Raw genomic sequence first — 20,154 nt, 5'->3', positions numbered from 1 at the left:
TTGTAAAAATGAAGCAGTTCTTTTCCTCAAGGACACAAATTCGTTTCTAAGTGGAATTTCAAGAAAAACCAAAGACCTAACGAATAGTAGCATTTGAGGATTCTTTTATCCAGCTCATAGAGGAGCCTAAGAGTGTAGAGCCTTGGTAGAGCCTCCTCTCTGGTTATCTTGATTATCACTTCCCTTTCCTCAGTAGCACTCACCAATACTTTAGTTTTTTTTTTTTTTTTTTTTTTAAGATTTTATTTATTTATTCATGAGAGACACAGAGAGGGAGAGAGGCAGAGACACAGGCAGAGGGAGAAGCAGGCTCCATGCAGGGAGCCTGATGTGGGACTTGATCCCGGGTCTCCAGGATCGCGCCCTGGGCCAAAGGCAGGTGCTAAACCACTGAGCCACCCAGGGATCCCTACTTTAGTTTTTTTCCCCCACCAATAACTTTTCTTGATTTCTGGCCCTCTTGTTCTAGACTCTAAAGAGCCAGGCTTTTCCCAAATGGCCCTACTACAGGGTACCCAGCTGAGGGTTCTGCTTCCTTTGACTGGTTCCTATCCTGCACATACTTTCTGCTCACCTTAGTTATTCTTTTTTTTTTAATTCTATTTATTTATTTATTTATTTATTTATTTATTTATTTATTTATTTAATTAATTTATTTATTTATTTATGATACAGAGAGAGAGAGAGAAAAGCAGGCTCCATGCTGAGAGCCTGACGTGGAACTCCATCCCGGGTCTCCAAGATTACACCCTGGGCTGAAGGCGGTGCTAAACCGCTGAGCCACCGGGTCTGGGGCTGACCTACCCTAGTTATTCTTAATGCATTTCCCAGGCCTCAGGCCACAGGCAGCTCTTGCTGTGCTTTTGCCCTCCTGGGATCATGTTGCTTTAGCTGGTAGAAGATTCTTCAGGCTCCCTGCTGTAGCCAGGTGCCCTGCCACAGGAGTGTTGGACGGTACCAGCCAGTTATTTTACCACTATTGCTGAGTGCCAAGCACCTCAGCTTCTCACTCCAGCTGTCATCCTCCTCCCCCCACCCCACTGCCCTCACCCCAGACCGTCCAGTCGTCATCCCTTTGTAGAGCTGGGGAAACTGAGGCAGAGGGGAGTAAAGCAGCTTGCTCAGGGGTGGCAGAAACACATACCCAAGGCATAGCTCCCAAAAGGGGGAGGGTGCTCCGCCCAGTTCTGGTGGGAGTAAGGGTCCTTTTAGTGCCTCTTTTTCCTTTTCTCCCCTTCCTTGTTCTTTTTTCCCTTTCTCTTTTGTTTTTTCCTTGTTCAGATCAGAAAGTCAGCTGAGATTACACCCGAATTACAGTGGGAGAGCGTTCCCCCGCACCCCCCCTTCCGTGGGCATCAGAACAGGGCCCGGCGCAGAAGGCCCTGGAAGGGGCAGGAGCCCGCGGAGGCGGGAGGGGCGGGGCAGGGGCGCGCGGATGGGCCGAGGCCGGCCGAGGCAGGCTGACGGCTGTGCTTCCTCCCCGCAGTGCTGGCCGATGCCCTGCGCGTGGGTGCCGGCCCGCCGCCCGCCCCGGACCTGGGCCTGCGCCTGGGCGAGCCGTTCGAGCTGCGCTGCGCGGCGTCCACGGCGTCCCCGCTGCACACGCACCTGGCGCTGCTGTGGGAGCTGCGGCGCGGCGCGGCCCGGAGGAGCGTGCTGGGCCTGAGCCACGACGGCCGCTTCCGCCCGGGGCCCGGCTACGAGCAGCGCTACCGCGCGGGGGACGTGCGCCTGGACACCGTGGGCGGCGACGGCTACCGCCTGTCGGTGGCGCGCGCGCTGGCCTCGGACCAGGGCTCCTACCGGTGCGTGGTCAGCGAGTGGATCGGAGAGCAGGGCGGCTGGCAGGAGATTCAAGAGAAGGCCGTGGAAGTGGCCACCGTGCTGATCCAGCCCACGGGTGAGCCCCGGGAGCGGTCGGGCTGGGCGCGCGCTGCGCTGTTTCCTGGTGGGTGGCGGGGAACGACCCAGGCGGAGCCCCGTGGGCCTTGCCGGCCAGGTTTGTGCTGGTCGGGTGAGGCCTCGCGTCCAGGGGCCGGGGACCAGGTAGGATGGCGGTGAGAGTTTGGCGAGGGTGCGTTTTTTGTGCCGAGTCCCTAAGCTTTGCTTTACAGCTGCCTCTCGTCTGGATTCGTACTCCTGGGACGCTGGCTGCAGGCTGCCTAAAGTACTAAGACGGTTGTTGGCTGACAGATTAAGGCCCTTTAAGTGCCAGAATGAGGTCTGACCTGGTGTTCAGAGGGGCTTCGGGGCAGAGCTTCCCCCACTCTGCTCCGTTTGTCTTGTTTTGTCTTAATGGAGTGTTTCCTGAATTTCTGGATGTGCCGTTTCACACAGCTGTTGGGAGTGCAGCTGGGTCACCCCCACATGTCTGGTCTTCCTTCAGTCCTCTAGATGTGCCTTTCAAGTCTCCTCAGATGTGCCATCCCAGCTAGGTGAGACTTCTCTCGAGCTGGGCCTCTTCTTGTTTTGTGTATGACACTTATCCCAGGAGCGTGCATCTAGCCCTGGGGTCTGTCTCCCTGCAAGAAGTCCTGTGTGCTCTCACCTGTGAACCAAGCTTTGTTTTTGAAGAAACACACACACACTTTCTGAGGCCTGCTAGAAAGTAAGAAAATACAAGATACATTTTAGAAAACCCGTAAAAAGAAAAGTTATTATTGACCTAGTGTCCAACAAGCATTAATAAAGAACCTATACTGGGTGATCAGCTCTGTCTGCGCCCCGGGGTCAGAAGTGCTTGAGGAATGTCCCCAGGCCTCATAGAGCCTCCTCCAGCTTTGGCAGAGACAGCATAAAGAGACCATGTCAGGATGAGGTCATTGTTGTGGATGGATGGCTGTCCTTGGTTTTCCGGGAGTCTGACATCTCCAGATCTGTCGCTGTGGCCTCCTGCTTTGTCAGCTAGGAAGACCATGGGCAGACTCATTTCTTGCATATAAATGTGAACATGTGGCTGCTCTGTAGCTCATATGAGAAGGGAAGCAGGAGATAGTACTCGTGGGGAGTATTTTTCCTCTGCGGGCTACATGGTCCTGAGCACTTCACTCTGCATGTATACCACTGCACAGGCCACCTTTTGCCTCCGGCTGGCACAGAGGGACTCCAGCAGTATTCCAGCAGCCCTAACCATAAGCACTGTACGTGGGACTATTGGAACCACAGTGCAGGCTCAGAGCAGTGGTTTCCATACGGACTCCTCTCAAAAGATGCCCTCAAATTACCTTTGGCCCCTTTAAGGAGGTGAAGGAGGAGGAAGAATTTGGAGGGTGGGTGAAGGTGAGAAATCAGACTTTTAAATTTCCTTTTATAAATACTCTACCCATCTCATTTTCTGTATTTGTCAAAGTGGGTCTTTAACTTGGCCTGAAGGGCTTGTGGGAAATGTTGTCAGGCTTTGGAAATAGGCATAGGAAAGCAGTCCGCTCTGAAGGGCAACAAGGCCTGTGGGGTTCAGCCTTTTCTGAACCTGCCACCAGCCTTTGTTGCTGAGCTTACTCAGGAGAGCCACTGATGAAGACCAGGGCTGTGCCTCCACTTGAATCCCCTGGGAAGTGTTAGCTATTTCTCATCGAAGGGGTTGTTCCCAGAGCATTAGCACAAGTCGAATGTTTCTCTGCTCTGATTACAGATGTTCGGCTTCTTAAAAAAAAAAAAACAAAAAAAACCAAACCAAACAAACAAAAAAAACTTCAGTAACGTAAAATGTTTCCATGTAAAAAGCTTTGACAGGGGAATGCTGAAACCAGATCTGCCTTGAGACTGTGACACTAGATACTTCAGTGCTTCATCTAAATATAGTCTACTTTTAATTATCCACACTCGTGTGAGAAGGCAGCAGCGTGGATAATCCAAGAGTCAGTGTTTTGGTTTTAGAATATGCTTTATGTTTGACTTTAAGGCGGATATGCCTAATAGAATAAATGATGCTCTACGTCTATTCCATTGCATTGCATTTTGAAGGCTTGACTCATAAGGCATTTTTGTCTGGTTTCATTTTCCTGGTCCTTCTGTTTAGGATTTTCAACTCTTTTACCCAGAAGATGGTTGTACCCTCACCTCCTGCACTCCAGCCTCCAACGCCAAATCCCTGGTCCCCAAGTCAGAACTGAACTGTCCTTTCTCTGTAAAATCATCCAAGTCTTATTATGCACATGGAGAAAGTATAATTTTAGTTTTGTGAAGTCCATCTTCTTTTCAAACAAGTGTTAACAGTTAAGAGCAGGGTCCCTGGAGGCAGACAGCCTACTTTTAAATCCCAACTCCGCTGTGTTTTACCTGTGTGACTTTGGGCAAGTTACTTAACTTCTCTGCCCTTCAGTTTCCTTATCAGTAAAATGAAGATAAAAATAGTAGTTACCTCCTAGGGCCGTTTTGAAGGTTAACGTTTCCAAGGCACTCAGAACAGTGCCTGGCATATTGTAAATGTAAGTGTTTCCCATTCTTAGTGTTTTCATGGAATGAAAAGAAATACGTTATGATTTCCTTTATTTATTCAGTAAATACTTCTCAAGCGCTTAAAATTTTGGTACAAACCCTTCTAACTTTAATGCCATAAATAAGAACATAAAAGGAGATGATCTAAAGGGGAGGAGGGGCGCACATAACCCAGATTATCTAGATTTTTTTTTTCATTTTCAAGTTCTACGAGCGGCTGTGGCCAGGAGTATGTCTGTGGCTGAGGGAAAGGAGCTGGATCTGACCTGCAACATCACAACAGACCGAGCAGATGACGTCCGACCCGAGGTGACATGGTACTTTAGCAGGACACCGGATGGCACTTTGCCTGGCTCCCTCATGTTGGCACGGCTGGACCGGGATTCCCTGGTGCAGAGCTCTCCCCACGTTGCTTTGAGTCATGTGGATGCACGCTCCTACCATTTACTGGTTCGAGATGTTAGCAAAGAAAACTCTGGCTACTATTTCTGCCACGTGGCACTCTGGGCACCCGGACACAACAGGAGCTGGCACAAGGTGGCCGAAGCCAGGTCTGCCCCTGCCAGTGTGGACGTGACCAGGCTAGGTGAGTGGTAGGGAAGATGGCTCTTAGCCTCTCTGGCTTGCTCCCTTTCCTGGGAGATGAGGATGAGTCAGAGCACTGCGCCTTTTGCGGGATCTTGGCGTTCTTTACATCAGGGTGAGCGTACTTGAGCCTGGACAGATCCCGAGCTGGGGGTGGGGAGGAGAGCAAAGCAGGCTGAAACAGAATCTGGCAGGCAAGGGAAATGTTTAGATAATGTGGCCTTAGTTGTCTCAATACCCTCATTTGAGAGGATATAGTTTCCTTTTGTTGTCAAGATTTGCAGGGTCGGCCCTGCTGAATGGCTCTTTGAAATGGATCTTTGTTGGAGCCATTCTTCCTTTCCTATCCTAGACTCTGAGGTGCTCTCTGGCAGGAGGTGGTGGTTTCCTAAAGTCCAGAGCAGAAAGAATTCCTTGAGCTAACGGAATGTGCTTGGGTTTTTTTTGCCCCCCCCCCCCAATGCCCTGGAATCCCACAATGATTTTATTTGTAGATACCAGTTAAATAGCATGGCCTTCCTGTTTCCCCAGGCTCTTGCACCCGCTACAAGTCCCCAGTGGAGGAGCAGAGTGGCTCTCAGCTGTGGGCCACCGGGTCCTCACTTTATAACTGCTTGGCATATATGTGAAATTGTCATACCTTTCTTTTTTACCACTGTCATCTTCCCTGCCCCTCGTTTCACTAAATGCTTGCCCTGCAGGCCCAGCGTTCTTAATTTTTGTCACTAGCTTGTGATTAATTACCGGTTAAGCCTTAAGCAGGACAGGGTTGATTGGAGGAGGGGGTGTTTCCCTTCCTACCTCGTCCAAAGGTGGAGATGAGCCTACCAGTCAGTCAGCCTACCCTGCTGTTTTGAGCTCGATCTCTCTGCTGTCCCGTGGCTATTCTGAGCCCCAATGCAGGCATTTGGCATCCCTCTGACGTTAGTGGGCAAACCAGATCTTTAAAGGCCAGGAAATCATTTCCCCTGTTGTCATACTGAGCATCCTCCCACCATGACCCCCATCTCACGCTGTGCTCTTCCTGGTCTCTGCATCAAAATCTCCTGGGTTAGTCGCACATTCACTGTCTGTTTCTCCCCATTACGCCTTTATTTGGGCCTTTATTTGGCAGAGTGGGGGAGTTGGCAAGTGGGGACCGAGGGGGCAGGGTGAAGTGGAAGAAGAGAGTGAGCAGAAGCTTGGCCAATTCAGAGTGAGACCAGGCAGGGTGTTAATCATCCCTGGTAGCAAAGTGATTCTTTGATATCTGCACAGTAAAAGGCACAGGCTTTATCTGGCGAGCTTTTTATTCCTGCCGTCTGAACCCTGTGCGAGACTCTCGCTAGGAAGTACTGAACTGGAACAATGTTGGCCCAGCTAGAACTCTCCTTAGCAACCTTCAAAATAAAACAGATGTTGTCAGCACCGAAAAGAAGATTTTTCATCTCTGGAGCTGAATTTGTCTCACGGCTCTGATCCTCGGTGCATTGTGTGCTGCTGTCAAATCCCTGCGCTGACTCCCAGTACCCCCTCCCCCTCCAACTTAGAATCAGCTCTGGTGCTGTTTTTTTTTTTTTTTTTTTTTTTTTGAAAGCCTGGTCTGCACTCCAGTGTGAGGGCCTCTTTGAAGTTCTGTCGTTCTGATCCCAGCATCGCCTGGGGGAGATGTGCCTGGGGGAGACGTGGGGTGGGGGTGGGGAGTGGGGGTGTCAGAAAGCAGGAGGGTTGCTCCGGGAGGGAATGGGCTCTTTTAACTGGAAGGGGTTTGTTGGTGGTGATGTTCTCCAGAGGGTGAGAAGAAATAAAGAGATTAAATTGTGGGAAAAGGCTCCATTATTATCCTGGGGATCCAGTTGTTTGTTTTCCTGCAGAGTGCCAGGAAAACCACTGTCCTGAAAGTCATAAGTCTGCTTTATGCTGACCCATGGGAGGTATGCAGGACCCACACCTTGCACGTCGTTTTGCACATGAAGGGCACACTCAGTAAACATTGGCTGAATGGTTTAGATAAGCCTGGGTAGTGTTCAAGTATGTGCACAGGAAAGCAAGAATTGCAAAGAAAGCAGTGACAATTAACTTAGAGGATATGCAGAGATACATGCACATGGGTAAACCTTCTGGGAGCGTAAATGGTAGAAAAACCGCTTGCATTCTTCTTTCTTCCTCTTGAATCTTCTCCTAACCCTGCCTATGACTCACACCATTAGAGCTGCTTGGACACTCATTCAGGAGGCGAGTTGGGCAGGAGTACAGCTGCAGACCTTTCCCTAGGACCTCCAGAGATGGATGGGCCTGGCCTGATGCCATAGGATTGTTGTATCTAGATACACAACCTGTACGTGCACGCATGTGGATACCTGACCGCGTGCATCTTGGGGCCTGTTGGAGGTGATGGAGGAGTGTCCAAAAAAGACAGGAAGACAGGTGACCCGCCAAGGACTCTGTTTATGTAGGCCATCCTCAGTTATGTGATTATGGGATGTTGTCACAAAAGAGTTCTTGAGGAAGTTGGTTCCTTATGCGAGTGTTAACACAGAACTTTGAGTTTTGTTGCTTGATAAAAATAATCATTACCGTTTATCAAACGGTTACTAGAAATTGGGCACTGGTCCAAGGGCTTTACGTGCATTAAATATCTGACTTCCATATAACCTTGTGAGTGAGATACTGGCCACTATTCCCATCTGAAAATCACTGATCTTTATTTTGCTTATGATTCTGAGGATCAGGATTTAGGGAAGGACACATCAGGGTTCATCACTCATGCAAACAGGGACAGCTGGGACGACTAGAGATGGGGATCCCCTTCCATATGGCTTTCTTGTGTGCATGACACTGTTCTCCTGGCCCTCCCTATCTCCACGTGGCATTTCACTCAGGCCCTTTGCATGTGGCTTGGGTTTCTCATAGCATGTTCTTCTCGGGACAGTGACACTTCTTACATGGTGACTGGCTTCCAAGAGGCAGGAAGTACATGTTCCCAGCCAGTTGAAAGCTGGCCCTGGCCTTGGCACCGTGTCACTTTGGCTGCTTTCTATGGGTCATGGCCATCACAGAGTCTGTTCAGCTTCAAAGGGACAGAGAGAAAGAGACCTCATGTCTCTTAAAAAAAAAAAAGATTTTATTTATTTATTCATGAGAGACAGAGAGAGGCAAAAACATAGGCAGGGGGAGAAGCAGGCTCCCTGCAGGGGGCCTGATGCAGGACTGGATCCCATGACCCCAGGATCACAACCTGAGCCAAAGGCAGATGCTCAACCACTGAGCCTCCCAGGCGCCCCAGAGACCCCATCTCTTAGAGTAACAAGGTCACACAGCAAAAGGGCATGGAAGATGGGAAACATTACTGTAGACATCTTTGGAAAATAGAATCTACCGAATGGTGAAGGCTTGTTTCTTTTATTTCAAAAGAAATGTTTAGAATGACTTACAGAGAATTATGTTCCAAGACAAGTCTGTCCCAAGTATTTGTCATCTTATGTGGAAACATTTTGGCTCTGGGAATCAGCTTTATTCCTGAAACCCTAGAGCATTGAGTCCTAAAAGCTGGGCCATTCTTGTCTTTATTTGCTTGGGGTTAGTGCACAGAGCAGATGAGGGAGTTGAAGCTGATTTGGGTCTTCTCATATGTTCCATGGAGATCAGGGCAGTGCTGTGCATGGGTCCAGTGAGTCCAGGAGTGCTTGCAGCAGCTGGGTGGCCTGTGGTGATTTTGTAGAGGGCAAGAAAAAGCCTCTTTTACTAGGATTTATGTCCTACTTTTGAAGGAGGGAAAAAAAAAAACCACACACAAAGTTGGCCTGCAAAATTAAGCCCAATTTAAAGTAAGGGATATGGGGAATCTGGGTGGCTCAGTCCATTAAGTGTCTGCCTTCAGCTCAGGTCATGATCTCAGGGTCCTGGGATCGAGCCCTGTGTCAGGCTCTCTCCTCATCAGGGAGCCTGCTTCTCCTTCCTCTGCTGTGCCCCTTGCTTGTGCTCTCTTGCTCTCTCTGTCAGCTAAATAAATAAAATCTTTAAAAAAATAAAGTAAGATATAGAATCAAGATGAAAAAGGGTAAAAACAAATCAGGATAGATATTGCAAGGTAGTTGGGATGCATTAGTTAGCTGCACTCGAGCACTGAATTTGCCTCTGAAGTTTTGAAGAGTTGGGGCAAAGAGAACTGTGATTGCACAGTTCACCTCTGATGAAGGGAAACGGAGAGCCAAACTTTTTGTTGACACTGAATTTATCATGCGCCTTTTTATGTAAGGGCATTGGATAACATAATGGACAGTGCTTTCAACTGTTCTTTTATGAAAGGCTGAGTGATTGTTTAAATGGATGTTTCTCGTCTCCACTCTCTATAAAAGCTGAGAGCGTAAATCTTAAGTGTGTGAAGGAGTTTCTGTAAGAAGCTGAGTTACTGTAGAGGACAAATGTTGCTTTGTGTCGATCCAATTTAGTTTATGGCTAGAACTGGAGAATCTGTGGAGGAATGGCTAGTTAATCTGCATAGTAGGCCATCTCTCTCTGCAATCAGATGTCTCAAATGAGCCTTTGGCACGGATTGGATACTAATCAGTTTATGGTTGAGCTCTCTGCCCAAAGTACCAGACTTCTGCGGTGTTAATTGGAGGAGGTTTTGTGGGTTTCAGCTACAAGAGCAGGAGGAGGCAGAGCTGAGTTGGGCTTTTTAGTCTTAAAAACCTGATTTGCATTCTTCCCCACTAGAGGACTGTCCCCTCTTCCAGCAGTGTGCCAGCAAGGAAGGTAATTATTTTTCTTTAAAAGGAGCTGCTAATCTGCTAAGTACTTGGTAGAGACTTCAGAGTTCTGTGCCATCCACGGGAGATAAGATTCAGATCTGCGGAACATTAGGGGCCGCTATTATCAGCTCTCTGTCCACGGTTACCTCTGAAGGCAGAATAGCATGTGGGCCAATCCGGAGTCCTGCTCCACCATCTTCTAGCCGTGTTGTGTTGGGTGTGTTGCTTTGCTTTTCTTGGTTTCGTGGAATAATGTGCACGAAGTGCTTATAGCACTTATAGTGCTTATAGGACCCTGGGATCATGCCCTAAGCCGAAGGCAGACGTTCAACTACTGAGCCACCCAGGTGCCCCTGCACCAAGTTCTTTCCTAACTAAGGCATACAAGTCTGTCTCAGGGCATGGAGGGGCTAGGGATGTGTGTCCTGGAAGCTGCTGCTCCCAAGGAGAAGGGGTTGAGATGACCACACCCAGGCCCCTTCCTGCCCCTGCTCCCAAATCTGGTAATTCACTCTTCTGCCTCTGGGAGCAGCAAGTAAGGAAGAAGATAGAAAAACTGCATAAGGGTCATCCAAACGATACTACTATTTTTTCCAAAATAGGCTAATGCTGGAAACAACCTCATAATAAAGGTTCTCCTAAGGAAGGGTCAAGTGTCTCCCCAACACAACAGACTTTTTGTAGCCTTGTCTGTTTAAACGTTAAGGAAGAGGGATGCTTGGGTGCTCAGTGGTTGAGCGCCTGCCCTTGACCCAGGGCATGATCCTGGAGTCCCAGGATCGAGTCCCACATCGGGCCCCCCGCATGGAGCCTGCTTCTCCCTCTGCCTTGTCTCTGCCTCTGTCTCTGTGTGTCTCTCATGAATAAATAAATAAAATCTTAAAAAAAAAATTAGGGAACATTTCATTGTTATGCAATTGACAAGAGTAGCAACTCTGACTGTCAACTTGCTCTACCTCGGTGGAGTACCTGCCCAGTTCAAGAAACTAGAACTCTGCATCAACAAAGACAAGGGCCCACCTTCTCCTTTTCCCTGTAACTCATGCACGCAGCTTGCTCCTCTGATTAGCTCTCCCAAGCTAACGAAGCTTCAAGGCGGGTATTAGAACAGGGCCCTGTTGCACACAGTTCAGGATTAGTGCCTCAGCTATGATTACCACTCTTGCCTTTTGGGACGTAGTGGGCTTCAAGAAAGCATTAATAACCAGGTGTGTGAGGAGGCTGTGCAGTTTGGTCCTGGTGGGAGCCCAGCCATAATTCTGCTCACACATGTCGCGCAAGACCTTAGGCTCCCAACCCAACTTGTCTGGGCTTTGGGTTTTGTTTGGCTTTGTTTTTTCTTTATTCCATTTGGAAAACATACATGAAAATTATACCTGTCATAAGGTTGTTAGGCTTAATCGAAAATGCAAGGAAACAATACAGCGCAGCCCCTGGCATATAGGAAGCCCTCAATCCGTGCCAGCTGCTGTGACTGTCATTGTAAAACAGGGATGATGATAATACCATCTTTACGGAATTATTGTGAGAGAGGCAGTCAGGACACCTGGGTGGCTCAGTGGTTGACTGTCTGCCTTTGGCTCAGATCATCTTGGGGTCCTGGGATCGCGTCCTGAATCCTGTGTCTTCCTCTGCCCATATCTCTGCCTCTCTCTGTGTGTCTCTCATGAATAAATAAATAACACCTGAAAAAAAGAAAAAAAGAAAAGAAAAAGGAGGCAATCTATGTGAAAACCTTCAGTGCTGGTCCATGCACACAGTAGGTTCAGAGAATTTCCTTTAATAAATTAGCCAAGGATTCTGACAGCTTTTCACCATTTTTGAAAGTGGTAACATGGGAGTTTAATGACCTGTATTAAAAAAAAAAAAAAAAAACAAGTCTTGCTTTGGGCAGGGGGTGGGGAAGGGGTTGCAGTGTTGGTGGCCGTAGCTTTAGGAGATGGTGTGCATAGGAGCAGATAGCATCCTGGAGCTAGATTAGGGGGCAGGTCCTTACTTGTAAGAATAGAAGTATTGCTGTCATGCTTAGACTGGCCTCAGTATTTGGTGAAAGGGCTTACAATGTGGGTGGGCTGTTGTTAATTTTTTTTTTGACTTTTCAAAATACAAATTTAAAAAAACTTAACACAGAATTAGAAAGAGGTACCAGCTTCCATAATTACCAGTATTTGGCTAATCTTATTTCATCTCTCGTCTCTCTTGCAGTTGTGCACGTGCATGCGTGCAAACACACGCACGCTTTTTTTTCTGGAAGAATTTAAAGCCTATCCTAGACACATGTCATTTTGACATTAAGTGCTTTAGCATGCATCCTTAACTGATAAGCATTTTTGCAACATAACCACCATTGCATTCTTAGCTGATTTCTTGATGAGATCAAGCAGGATATAGTGCTAATCAGTAGTGAAATGCTTAGGTCAGAAATGAGCATTTTTTTTTATTAAAGATTTTATTTATTTATTCATGAGACACACACACACACACACACACACACACACACACAGAGGCAGAGACACAGGCAGAGGGAGAAGCAGGCTCCATGCAGGGAGCCCAATGAGGGACTCGATCCTGGGACTCCAGGACCACGCCTGGGGCCGAAGGCAGGCGCCAAACCGCTGAGCTGCCCAGGGATCCCCAGAAATGAGCACTTTTACGCAAAGTATTAAATTTATTCCAGTTGAGCAAGTGTATTAATGTCTTTTATGTAAAAGGCACTGCAGGCATAGTACATGCAGATGTATTACGTAGGTAGTCCCTGACCCTGGGCAGAGTCCTAGAGAAGGTCCATAAGGCATACATACAATAATAATCAAAGATCAAGGCAGCATTGAGATAAAATCCTTGGAGAGCCAAAGCCTGGTGGGAGGTAGGGTCTCTGTGAAGGCTTGTTGAACACGAAGTCGAGGTGTGACAGGTGAGTTCAAAGTAGGCATTCTCCATTAATAGGAAAGGCTAGATAGAAGACGTATGTGCATGATGGATTTCAAAGAATAGGCACAGTCTCTGCCAACGATATTTATAATTGTAAAACAGCAATAAAGGGAAATTTTTGTACACTAAGACACAGAACCTACCTGTACTCCTGACATTCTGACATGGTAAAGCCGTATCTTCTGCTTGGAGATGGTTTGGAGGTTATCTTTGTTGTCTTGGCCAGAGGCAAAGGGAGCCCAGATGAGGGTGGTGTAGATGAGCTTTTCCACTTTTGTTCACAAATATTTATAGAGCATGTACTATGTGCAAGTCCCAGAATGGGAGCCGTGTGAGAGTTAGGGACCCTCAGAGTGGACAGAGATGGCACACAATTCTGGTGGAGGTGACTCAAGAGAGTGAATGGTTGGTGTGGCAGAGAAATAATAATTGAGAAGTTAGGAGGAAGAATAGCCATGTCTGTTTAGAGTGGGAGTCAGCTGCATGCACATGTGTGTATATATGTATGTGTATGGATGGATATGTGCTTCTATATGTGTGTATGTGTGCATGGATATATGTGTATGCATGTATGTATGTGTGTGCATGCATACGTATGTGTGTATGTGTATGAATGTGTGCTTGTGTGTGTGTGTGTGGATATAGGAGTATGTATGTATATGTGCACGTGTGCATAGGTGTGCGTGTGTATGAACGTGTATGCATGCATGGATATGAGTGTATGTGCATGTGTATGAATGTGTGCTTGTGTTATGTCTTGTATGTGTACATGTATGAGTGTGGTGTATGTGTGTCTGAATGTGGGATTGTGCATGTATGCTTGCATGTGTGTGTGTGCATGCAAGTGCACTGGCAGAGGGAGGTGGGAAGTGAGTTGATTAGCGTACAGATGTGCTATATGGTGATGCCATGGAAGCATGAAACCAAGATGCCTAGAAGCCCACTCTGTGCCCATGTTAGGGTCTGAGCTTAAGGAAGAACCCAGGGGAGCAGCTGGATTCTTATCCAAGGTTCCCAGGGCCTTGACCCTGGGTTTGGCCAGGCCAGAGTGTAGAAGGAGAGGGAGAGAGCTGCTCAGGTGGTTGGTGTGGGAGCTAGTGGCCACCTTTTCCATGTATCCCAGGGTTCTGACCACATATGTCACCAGTTCTCTGCCGTCTTTCATTCTAACTTTGACAGCCTTTATTTTCAAAGTACCACTTTGAAGGAATATGCTCAGAGGAAGGAGGTAAACCATGAAGGACTGAAGGATTTACTTATAAGAGCTGGTAACTGATAAGGAGACAGAAGAGAAATCCAACAGATTGCCTTTGGCCATTTGGATTGTGCTAGTCATCCAGGCTGAGGTGATGACCCGTGGGGAGTTGTCTTCCTGGGTCAGATTCCTGGTGTTGGTACCGTGGCAGTGTTGTTGCCAGTTGTGGCATTCCATGTTGCTACGGGTCATTAGCCAGTCAGTGGTAGTGAGAAAATACAGAGTTTAGAGGACAGGGAGCTTGGGGGCGCGTGGCTGGCCCAATTGGTTAAGCATCTGCCTTGGGCTCAGGTCATGATCCCAGGGTCTTGCAATCAAGCCCCGTGTCAGGCTTCCAGCTCAGCAAAGAGCCTGCTTCTACCTCTGCCCCCCCGCCCCCGCTTGTGCATGCATACACTCGCTCGCTTGCTCTCTTTCACTCAAATAAATACAAATCTTAAAAAAAAAAAGAAGTCAGAGAGCTTGTTTCATCTGAGAGGTGAGGATGTACTTCAAAGGTAGCAGAGATATGGCACTGGATTCATATCTGCCACTTTGGAGCTGTACGGGCATGTTACTGACCTCTTTAAATCTCTAAATGGTGAAGAGTAGTTCACAAATACCTACATATGTGTGTGTGTGTATATGTGTATTAATACGTATGTGTACATATACATACGCACACGTTAGGCACCAGTTTAAGCATTTCATATATATTTTAAATACATATTTTTATATATATAAATATATAAAATATATTTTATTTTTAAATAATTTCTACACCCAACCTGGGGCTTGAACTTAACAACCTGAGATTAAGAGGCACATACTCTGCTGACTGAGCCAGCCGGGTGCCCCTGTATATGTTAACTCTTAATCCTCACAGCCACATTGTGAGCTAGTTACTATTGTTGTCTCTGTTTTTAGTTTTTACAAGGGAGGCACCAGACAGGTTAAGAAATGTACGCAAGTGTACGAGTAGGTGGCAGAGCCAGGATCCCAACAGTCTGCCTCCAGATCCCTGGCTCTTCACCATTGCTCTTCACTGCCTTGGTTTGTTGTTTGGGGGAACAGGGGAATAGGTGAAGGGTCTTCGTGTTATGCCCCCCAGGGAGGTGGGCTCTGTGAGGGGCAGTGGCCACTGCTGCCATGTCCTGAGCACTCTCAATGGTGCAGCCTTCCAGGGCAGCCCAACAGAGGGATGCGATCATGCCAGGTGCACAGCCAGTCCGTGGCTGTCCTTGCCACGTGAGAGGAACCTGGTTGTCCTGTCTGCACCTGGGCTGCTCTGGCAAAGTCCACCAGACGGAAAGGGTCTGAAGCCTAGGATGCAAGGCCATTTGGGAACACCTTGTCTTACTCACCAGACGGTGTAAGGGCATTTTGATGGTATTTACTCCACAGTCGGGGTTACGGCAGAGGCAGTGTGGAGTGCTAGCCCTCTGCCCAGGAGGCAGGACACCCCCCCAGCTCTACAACCCTAGCACACTCGCCTATGTGGAGCAAGAGACAGGGTGATGTTCTGGCAGCTGTGGTGTCTCTGTACAGTGTCCACCTTGCAACACAGCGTGTTCCTGTTTGCCGGCCGGGTCCCGTCAGTTTAACCCTGTTTGCCATGGGGTCCACACTCACTTGCAGTTAAATGCTTGTGAAGCTGACATTTGAAGGAATGCGGATTTTGAGTTCTTTCCATTTCCTGGCCACTGAATCATTCTTGAAGAAGTCACAATGCTACCCGTTTTATTAGAAGCATAAATCACAAAAGAACAGGTCCCTCAACCTCAGCAGTTTATAATCTGAATGAGTTGTAAATAAGAGCAACATTAAATAAAACTCAACTGTTTGATTGAGGTAATGGGAATAAAGATAGTGGTGGCAGATGGAAAGTTCTGTTTAGGGGGAATTGGTTTCCTCCTCGCAGACCAGTCACCACAGGAGAAAAATGTGGCCTTTTCTACAAGCCAGGCGGCATACAGTAACTGAGTGCCTCCTGCATACAAGGCTGGGTCTTTGGAGCTTGGAGAGGAGATCTTCAACAGGGCGTGATAACAGGAGGGGCTGCTACTGAACAGGTGTCCCTCCACGGCATCTGGAAGTATGGAGAAAGGGTACCACATTCTGGGGACCCAGGAGGGGACCACAGAGGAGGTTACATTGAAGAATGAGTGGAAGTTGGCAGGGCGGTCAACAGGAGAAGGCCACTGCCAGCAGGTGACCACAGTGGTGTGACACGGTGTGGGTGCTGAAGATCCTCAGGTCATTGGGAATAAGCACTGGGAATGACCTGAGGAGGGTTGGGGACAGAGGGACGAAGGCGAGGAAGAGGTTCCAATACCAGTTCTTGGCAGGTATGGAGGATGATGGCCTTGGGGTCAGTGAAGACAGAAATGCGGAGCTGCAAAAGCGGATGAAGTGGGTGCAGTGAACATCAGAGGGAGGAGGGGTGTCCACACAAATGGAGACTGGGAGGGCTGCAACGGGTTGTAGGGGACGCCAGGAGGGGGCTGGCTGTCCTCCCTCACCTGTCACAGTTTGTATCTGGCAGGGGAGTGGAGGGGTCCTAAAGGAGCGGGCTGAATTGGCTGGGACAGTTAACGCGTGGCTCCCAAATGAATGTCATCTGGGGAGCGTGAGGACAGGTGTTTATTGACCATTGGACACAGATAGAGTGGAAAAGGTCAGAGGATCAGGAAAGCGAGAATGAGAACTGTTAGGGGGAGCGATGATCCGAGGGCCTTGCATTTAGAGTGCGGCCAAGGATGGCAGGAACCCAGGCCACTGTGGGGATTGGCCTCGAGTGCTAGAATATTCTCTGGTGTGGGGTTTTCCTGTGCTGCGGGCACTTCCGAGGTCCGTAGGCACCTCTCGGCATTCCATGCAAAACCTTGGCAGAGTGTGAGCACCGAGCTTCTCAGATCCTTCTTAAAGACTAAATTCCCCAGGGAAACTGATGACATGATGACAACCCCCGTGCCCCCACTCCACCATGGAAAGGTCAAGACTGGGACTGCAGGCCTTTGGCTTCTGGCCTTGAAAGCTTTCCTGGGGACCATAGTGGTGGCAGCATTGTTATAACAAGTTTTGCAGTAACAGACTCTGGATCCTTCCAATCCAGGGCAAAGACTTTCATTTCCATCCATGTACTTGGTAGGATGGCCCTCTGATTGTCAGGACAAGAGTAGTGCTTGTCTCGTTCTTCTAGCTAATTCTTAGTATGTTGCTGTCTGATTTTTTTTTTTCCCTAAATCCTGGCCCCTGTCTCTCATTCAGAACCAGACTACCAGGTGTACCTGAATGCTTCAAAGGTCCCCGAGTTTTCAGACGACCTCACGGAGCTGGAGTGCCGGATAGTGGACATGAAGAGCTCTGAAGCCAGTGTCCGTTTCACAGTATCCTGGTACTACAGGGTGAACCGGCGCAGTGATGATGCGGTGGCCAGTGAGCTGCTTGCGGTCATGAACGGGGACTGGACTCTGAAGTATGGAGACAGGAGCAAGCAGCGAGCCCAGGACGGAGACTTTATTTTTTCTAAGGAGCACACGGACACATTCAGTTTCCGGATCCAAAGGACTACAGAGGAAGACAGAGGCAATTATTACTGTGTCGTGTCTGCGTGGACCAAACAGCGCAATGACAGCTGGGTGAAGAGCAAGGATGTCTTCTCCAAACCTGTCAACATATTTTGGGCATCTGAAGGTAGGTGCTTTGTTCTTCATTGACATTTTGGTGTTCTGTTTTGGCCCACGTCGTCCCACTGCACATTTTTAGATGCTGAGTCTCCCTGCGAGGAATCCGAGACACTGCAAGCTCAAATGCCTGCTGCTCGTACCAACAGCATGAACCTCTTTAAGATACTGATGCTGGGGAGGGGTCCATCGCAGTGAGAGAGCTGGGGCTTAGTGGGTGGTAGACAATCGTCTCCTAGGTGCCCGCAGTGTGTGGGGGGCAGCCCTTGACACTATTGCTCTGCTGGGTGGTCTTAGGCCGTTGGGGTGTGTTCATGTCTTTGAGTTCCTGCTGGATGTGGTGCCACAAACGGGGGCAGCCACAGACTGTTGCACCTGCCCCTGAGGTGCTGGTCATCCCTTCAGAGAGGTTGTTTTGGGGAGGGGTGACAAGAACTTGAGGGAAACAGTTTCTTTGCTACGTCTCCTCTCAATGCTCAGAGCACTATCTGCCCTGGAGTATCAGACTCATCAGGTCCATCGCTACAGGAAGCCCAGGCCTCTGAGGTTCCCCCTTGTACCCAGATGTGCAGTACCACATGTCCCTCGAAACACCTCAGTTGGCTGATTACCCCCCACTCTCCCCCAATGCCAAACAGGGCCCCCTCAGAGTCAGCACAATTTCCTGTTGCCTGACGCTCTGCTTGGAATGTTCCTTTCTCTTTCCCACATTGAATGTGACCAACCTCACTCCCCACTGAGCCCACTGTTTGCCCTGGGGTCTCCTGAGTGGAGGTGTTTGCTTTCCACACTCCTCACAGCGGGGCCTGTCGGTCAGCTCGTGCTCCCTCCTCTCATTGCACTCCTGGGTCCTTTCGTGCCCTCGGGGAAGCAGTTAACTTTTGGTTTCATAGCCACGCCCTCAAGTACTCCTACTGACTTGTAGCTTCTCTCCACGTACAATGCTGGCCCGCACTTGGACCACGCAGCATGATCACCTGAGGAGCTTTAAAGCAAACAGTGATGCTTGAGCCCCAGCAGAGGTCCAATCGTGGTTGGTTTGAGGGTATATATGCAATCTGGGCATTGGAATTTTTTCTTTTTAAGATTTTATTTATTTAAGAGAGAGCACGCATGCACACACACGAATGGGGAGAGGGAGAGAATCTCCAGCAGACTCCAGCCAAGACCTGAGTGGAAACTGGCCACACAGGCGCCCCTGGGCAATGGAATTTTTAAGCTGGTTCTCCTGCACAGCCAGGGTTGGGAACCCTGGTGAGGGTTCCTTTCTTTCTCAGTCCTCAGCCCTCTGGAGTTCTTGTGTCCTCTGTCTGGTTCTGTCATTTCCTCCTGTGCTCACACCCTGCACTAGATCATCTTGGTTGTGACAACTGAAAACCCTCCGTGCTCTCACATCCAGGCATCCTCTTCTCCAAACATACCTTCTGTCTTTCTAGATCACTTCCTCCACTCCTCCAGCATCACTCATTCAACCCCCCAAGGTTGGCAGACCATGAACCCTGCCGCCTTGCTAACACCTCCGTTTCTCTCTCTTGGTAGGACCAGTTGTCCAGGGTAGTCCAGTCTGCACCTGTTGCCCTGTGTCATTTCTAACAGCACCCCCTCCCATCCTTGGATATGTCCAGGGGCAGAAGGGAGGGTAAGATGTGCAGTCACCCCACTCACAGTCCTAGCCAGCTATAACGCTCCCTTGCACCCTGAGTCTCCTTGTCCTGCTCTTGTTGTGCTCTGCGCTCCGGCCAAACCACAAGCCAGTTCAGAGCCAACGCTCTGCTACTTGCCTACCTCCATTTGTAGCTGGATGAAAACATTTAAATGTGTTGACTGGCTTCATTTTAATTCGGTGATCATTTATGTCAACGGGGCTCTCAACACTGCCTGGCAATCATTCTACATTTCCATAATCTGTTTACTTCTCTCCTCTCCAAAACGATAATGGCATACCACCTTCTCTCTGCATACCTCCTCTCCCAGCCTTACTCTCAGCTCTTGGTCCCACTCTCTCCTTCCCTAAAGCAACAGAAATAATCAGAAGAGAACTTCCACATGCTCAGCCCGCAGCCTGTGTCCTAGCAAAGGCCAGCCCCTCTCTCTCTTATGTCGTCAATATTCCTTTCTTTTCTGCACCTTTCCTGTTGACCTATAAACATGGCTAGACCTCCTGTTCCCGTTTTTATATTTTATAAAGTAATTTTTATCTGGCTTCTCCCTCTGTCTTTCCCTTTGCCAAGTCCCTCTACCCTCTCCCTTTACTCTTCCTTTCCTTTTATAGCCAAAGTGTTTGAAATGTCTGTACTCCGTGTCTCCGCTCTCTCTCTTCCTGTTCTCTCTGGCACCTGCTTCCTATCAGACTTGTCCCCTAGACCTTGTGTTAAGATTGGTAGTGATTGACGTCCTGCAAAATCCAGTTGTTCGTTGTCTTACAGGACATAGCAGGATGTAATGCAGGTGGTCACTCCCCCACTCCCAGAAATACCTTGGATTTCCCTTGGCTGTAGGATGCCACCCTCTCTGGGCCTTCCTCCCACCTCACAGCAACTGTCTCCTT

The 20,154-nt window shown here is 48.7% G+C and overlaps 1 protein-coding gene across 1 annotated transcript in view; it reads left to right on the top strand.

Moving 5' to 3' along the window:
- The window catches only part of PTGFRN (prostaglandin F2 receptor inhibitor), a 79,972-nt gene that overhangs the window by 43,888 nt on the left and 15,930 nt on the right, over positions 1-20,154 (top strand). The window contains exons 3-5 of the mRNA XM_041755895.1: positions 1,487-1,900; positions 4,643-5,023; positions 17,191-17,616. Of these exons, the coding sequence (XP_041611829.1) occupies positions 1,487-1,900; positions 4,643-5,023; positions 17,191-17,616 (1,221 nt within the window). The remainder of the gene's footprint in view (positions 1-1,486; positions 1,901-4,642; positions 5,024-17,190; positions 17,617-20,154) is intronic.

Source organism: Vulpes lagopus, chromosome 5 (genome assembly GCF_018345385.1).
Source record: "Vulpes lagopus strain Blue_001 chromosome 5, ASM1834538v1, whole genome shotgun sequence".
NCBI classification, from domain to species: Eukaryota; Metazoa; Chordata; class Mammalia; order Carnivora; family Canidae; genus Vulpes; species Vulpes lagopus.
Note: the sequence above shows the minus strand (reverse complement) of the source record. Positions and strands in the feature narration are given on the sequence as shown.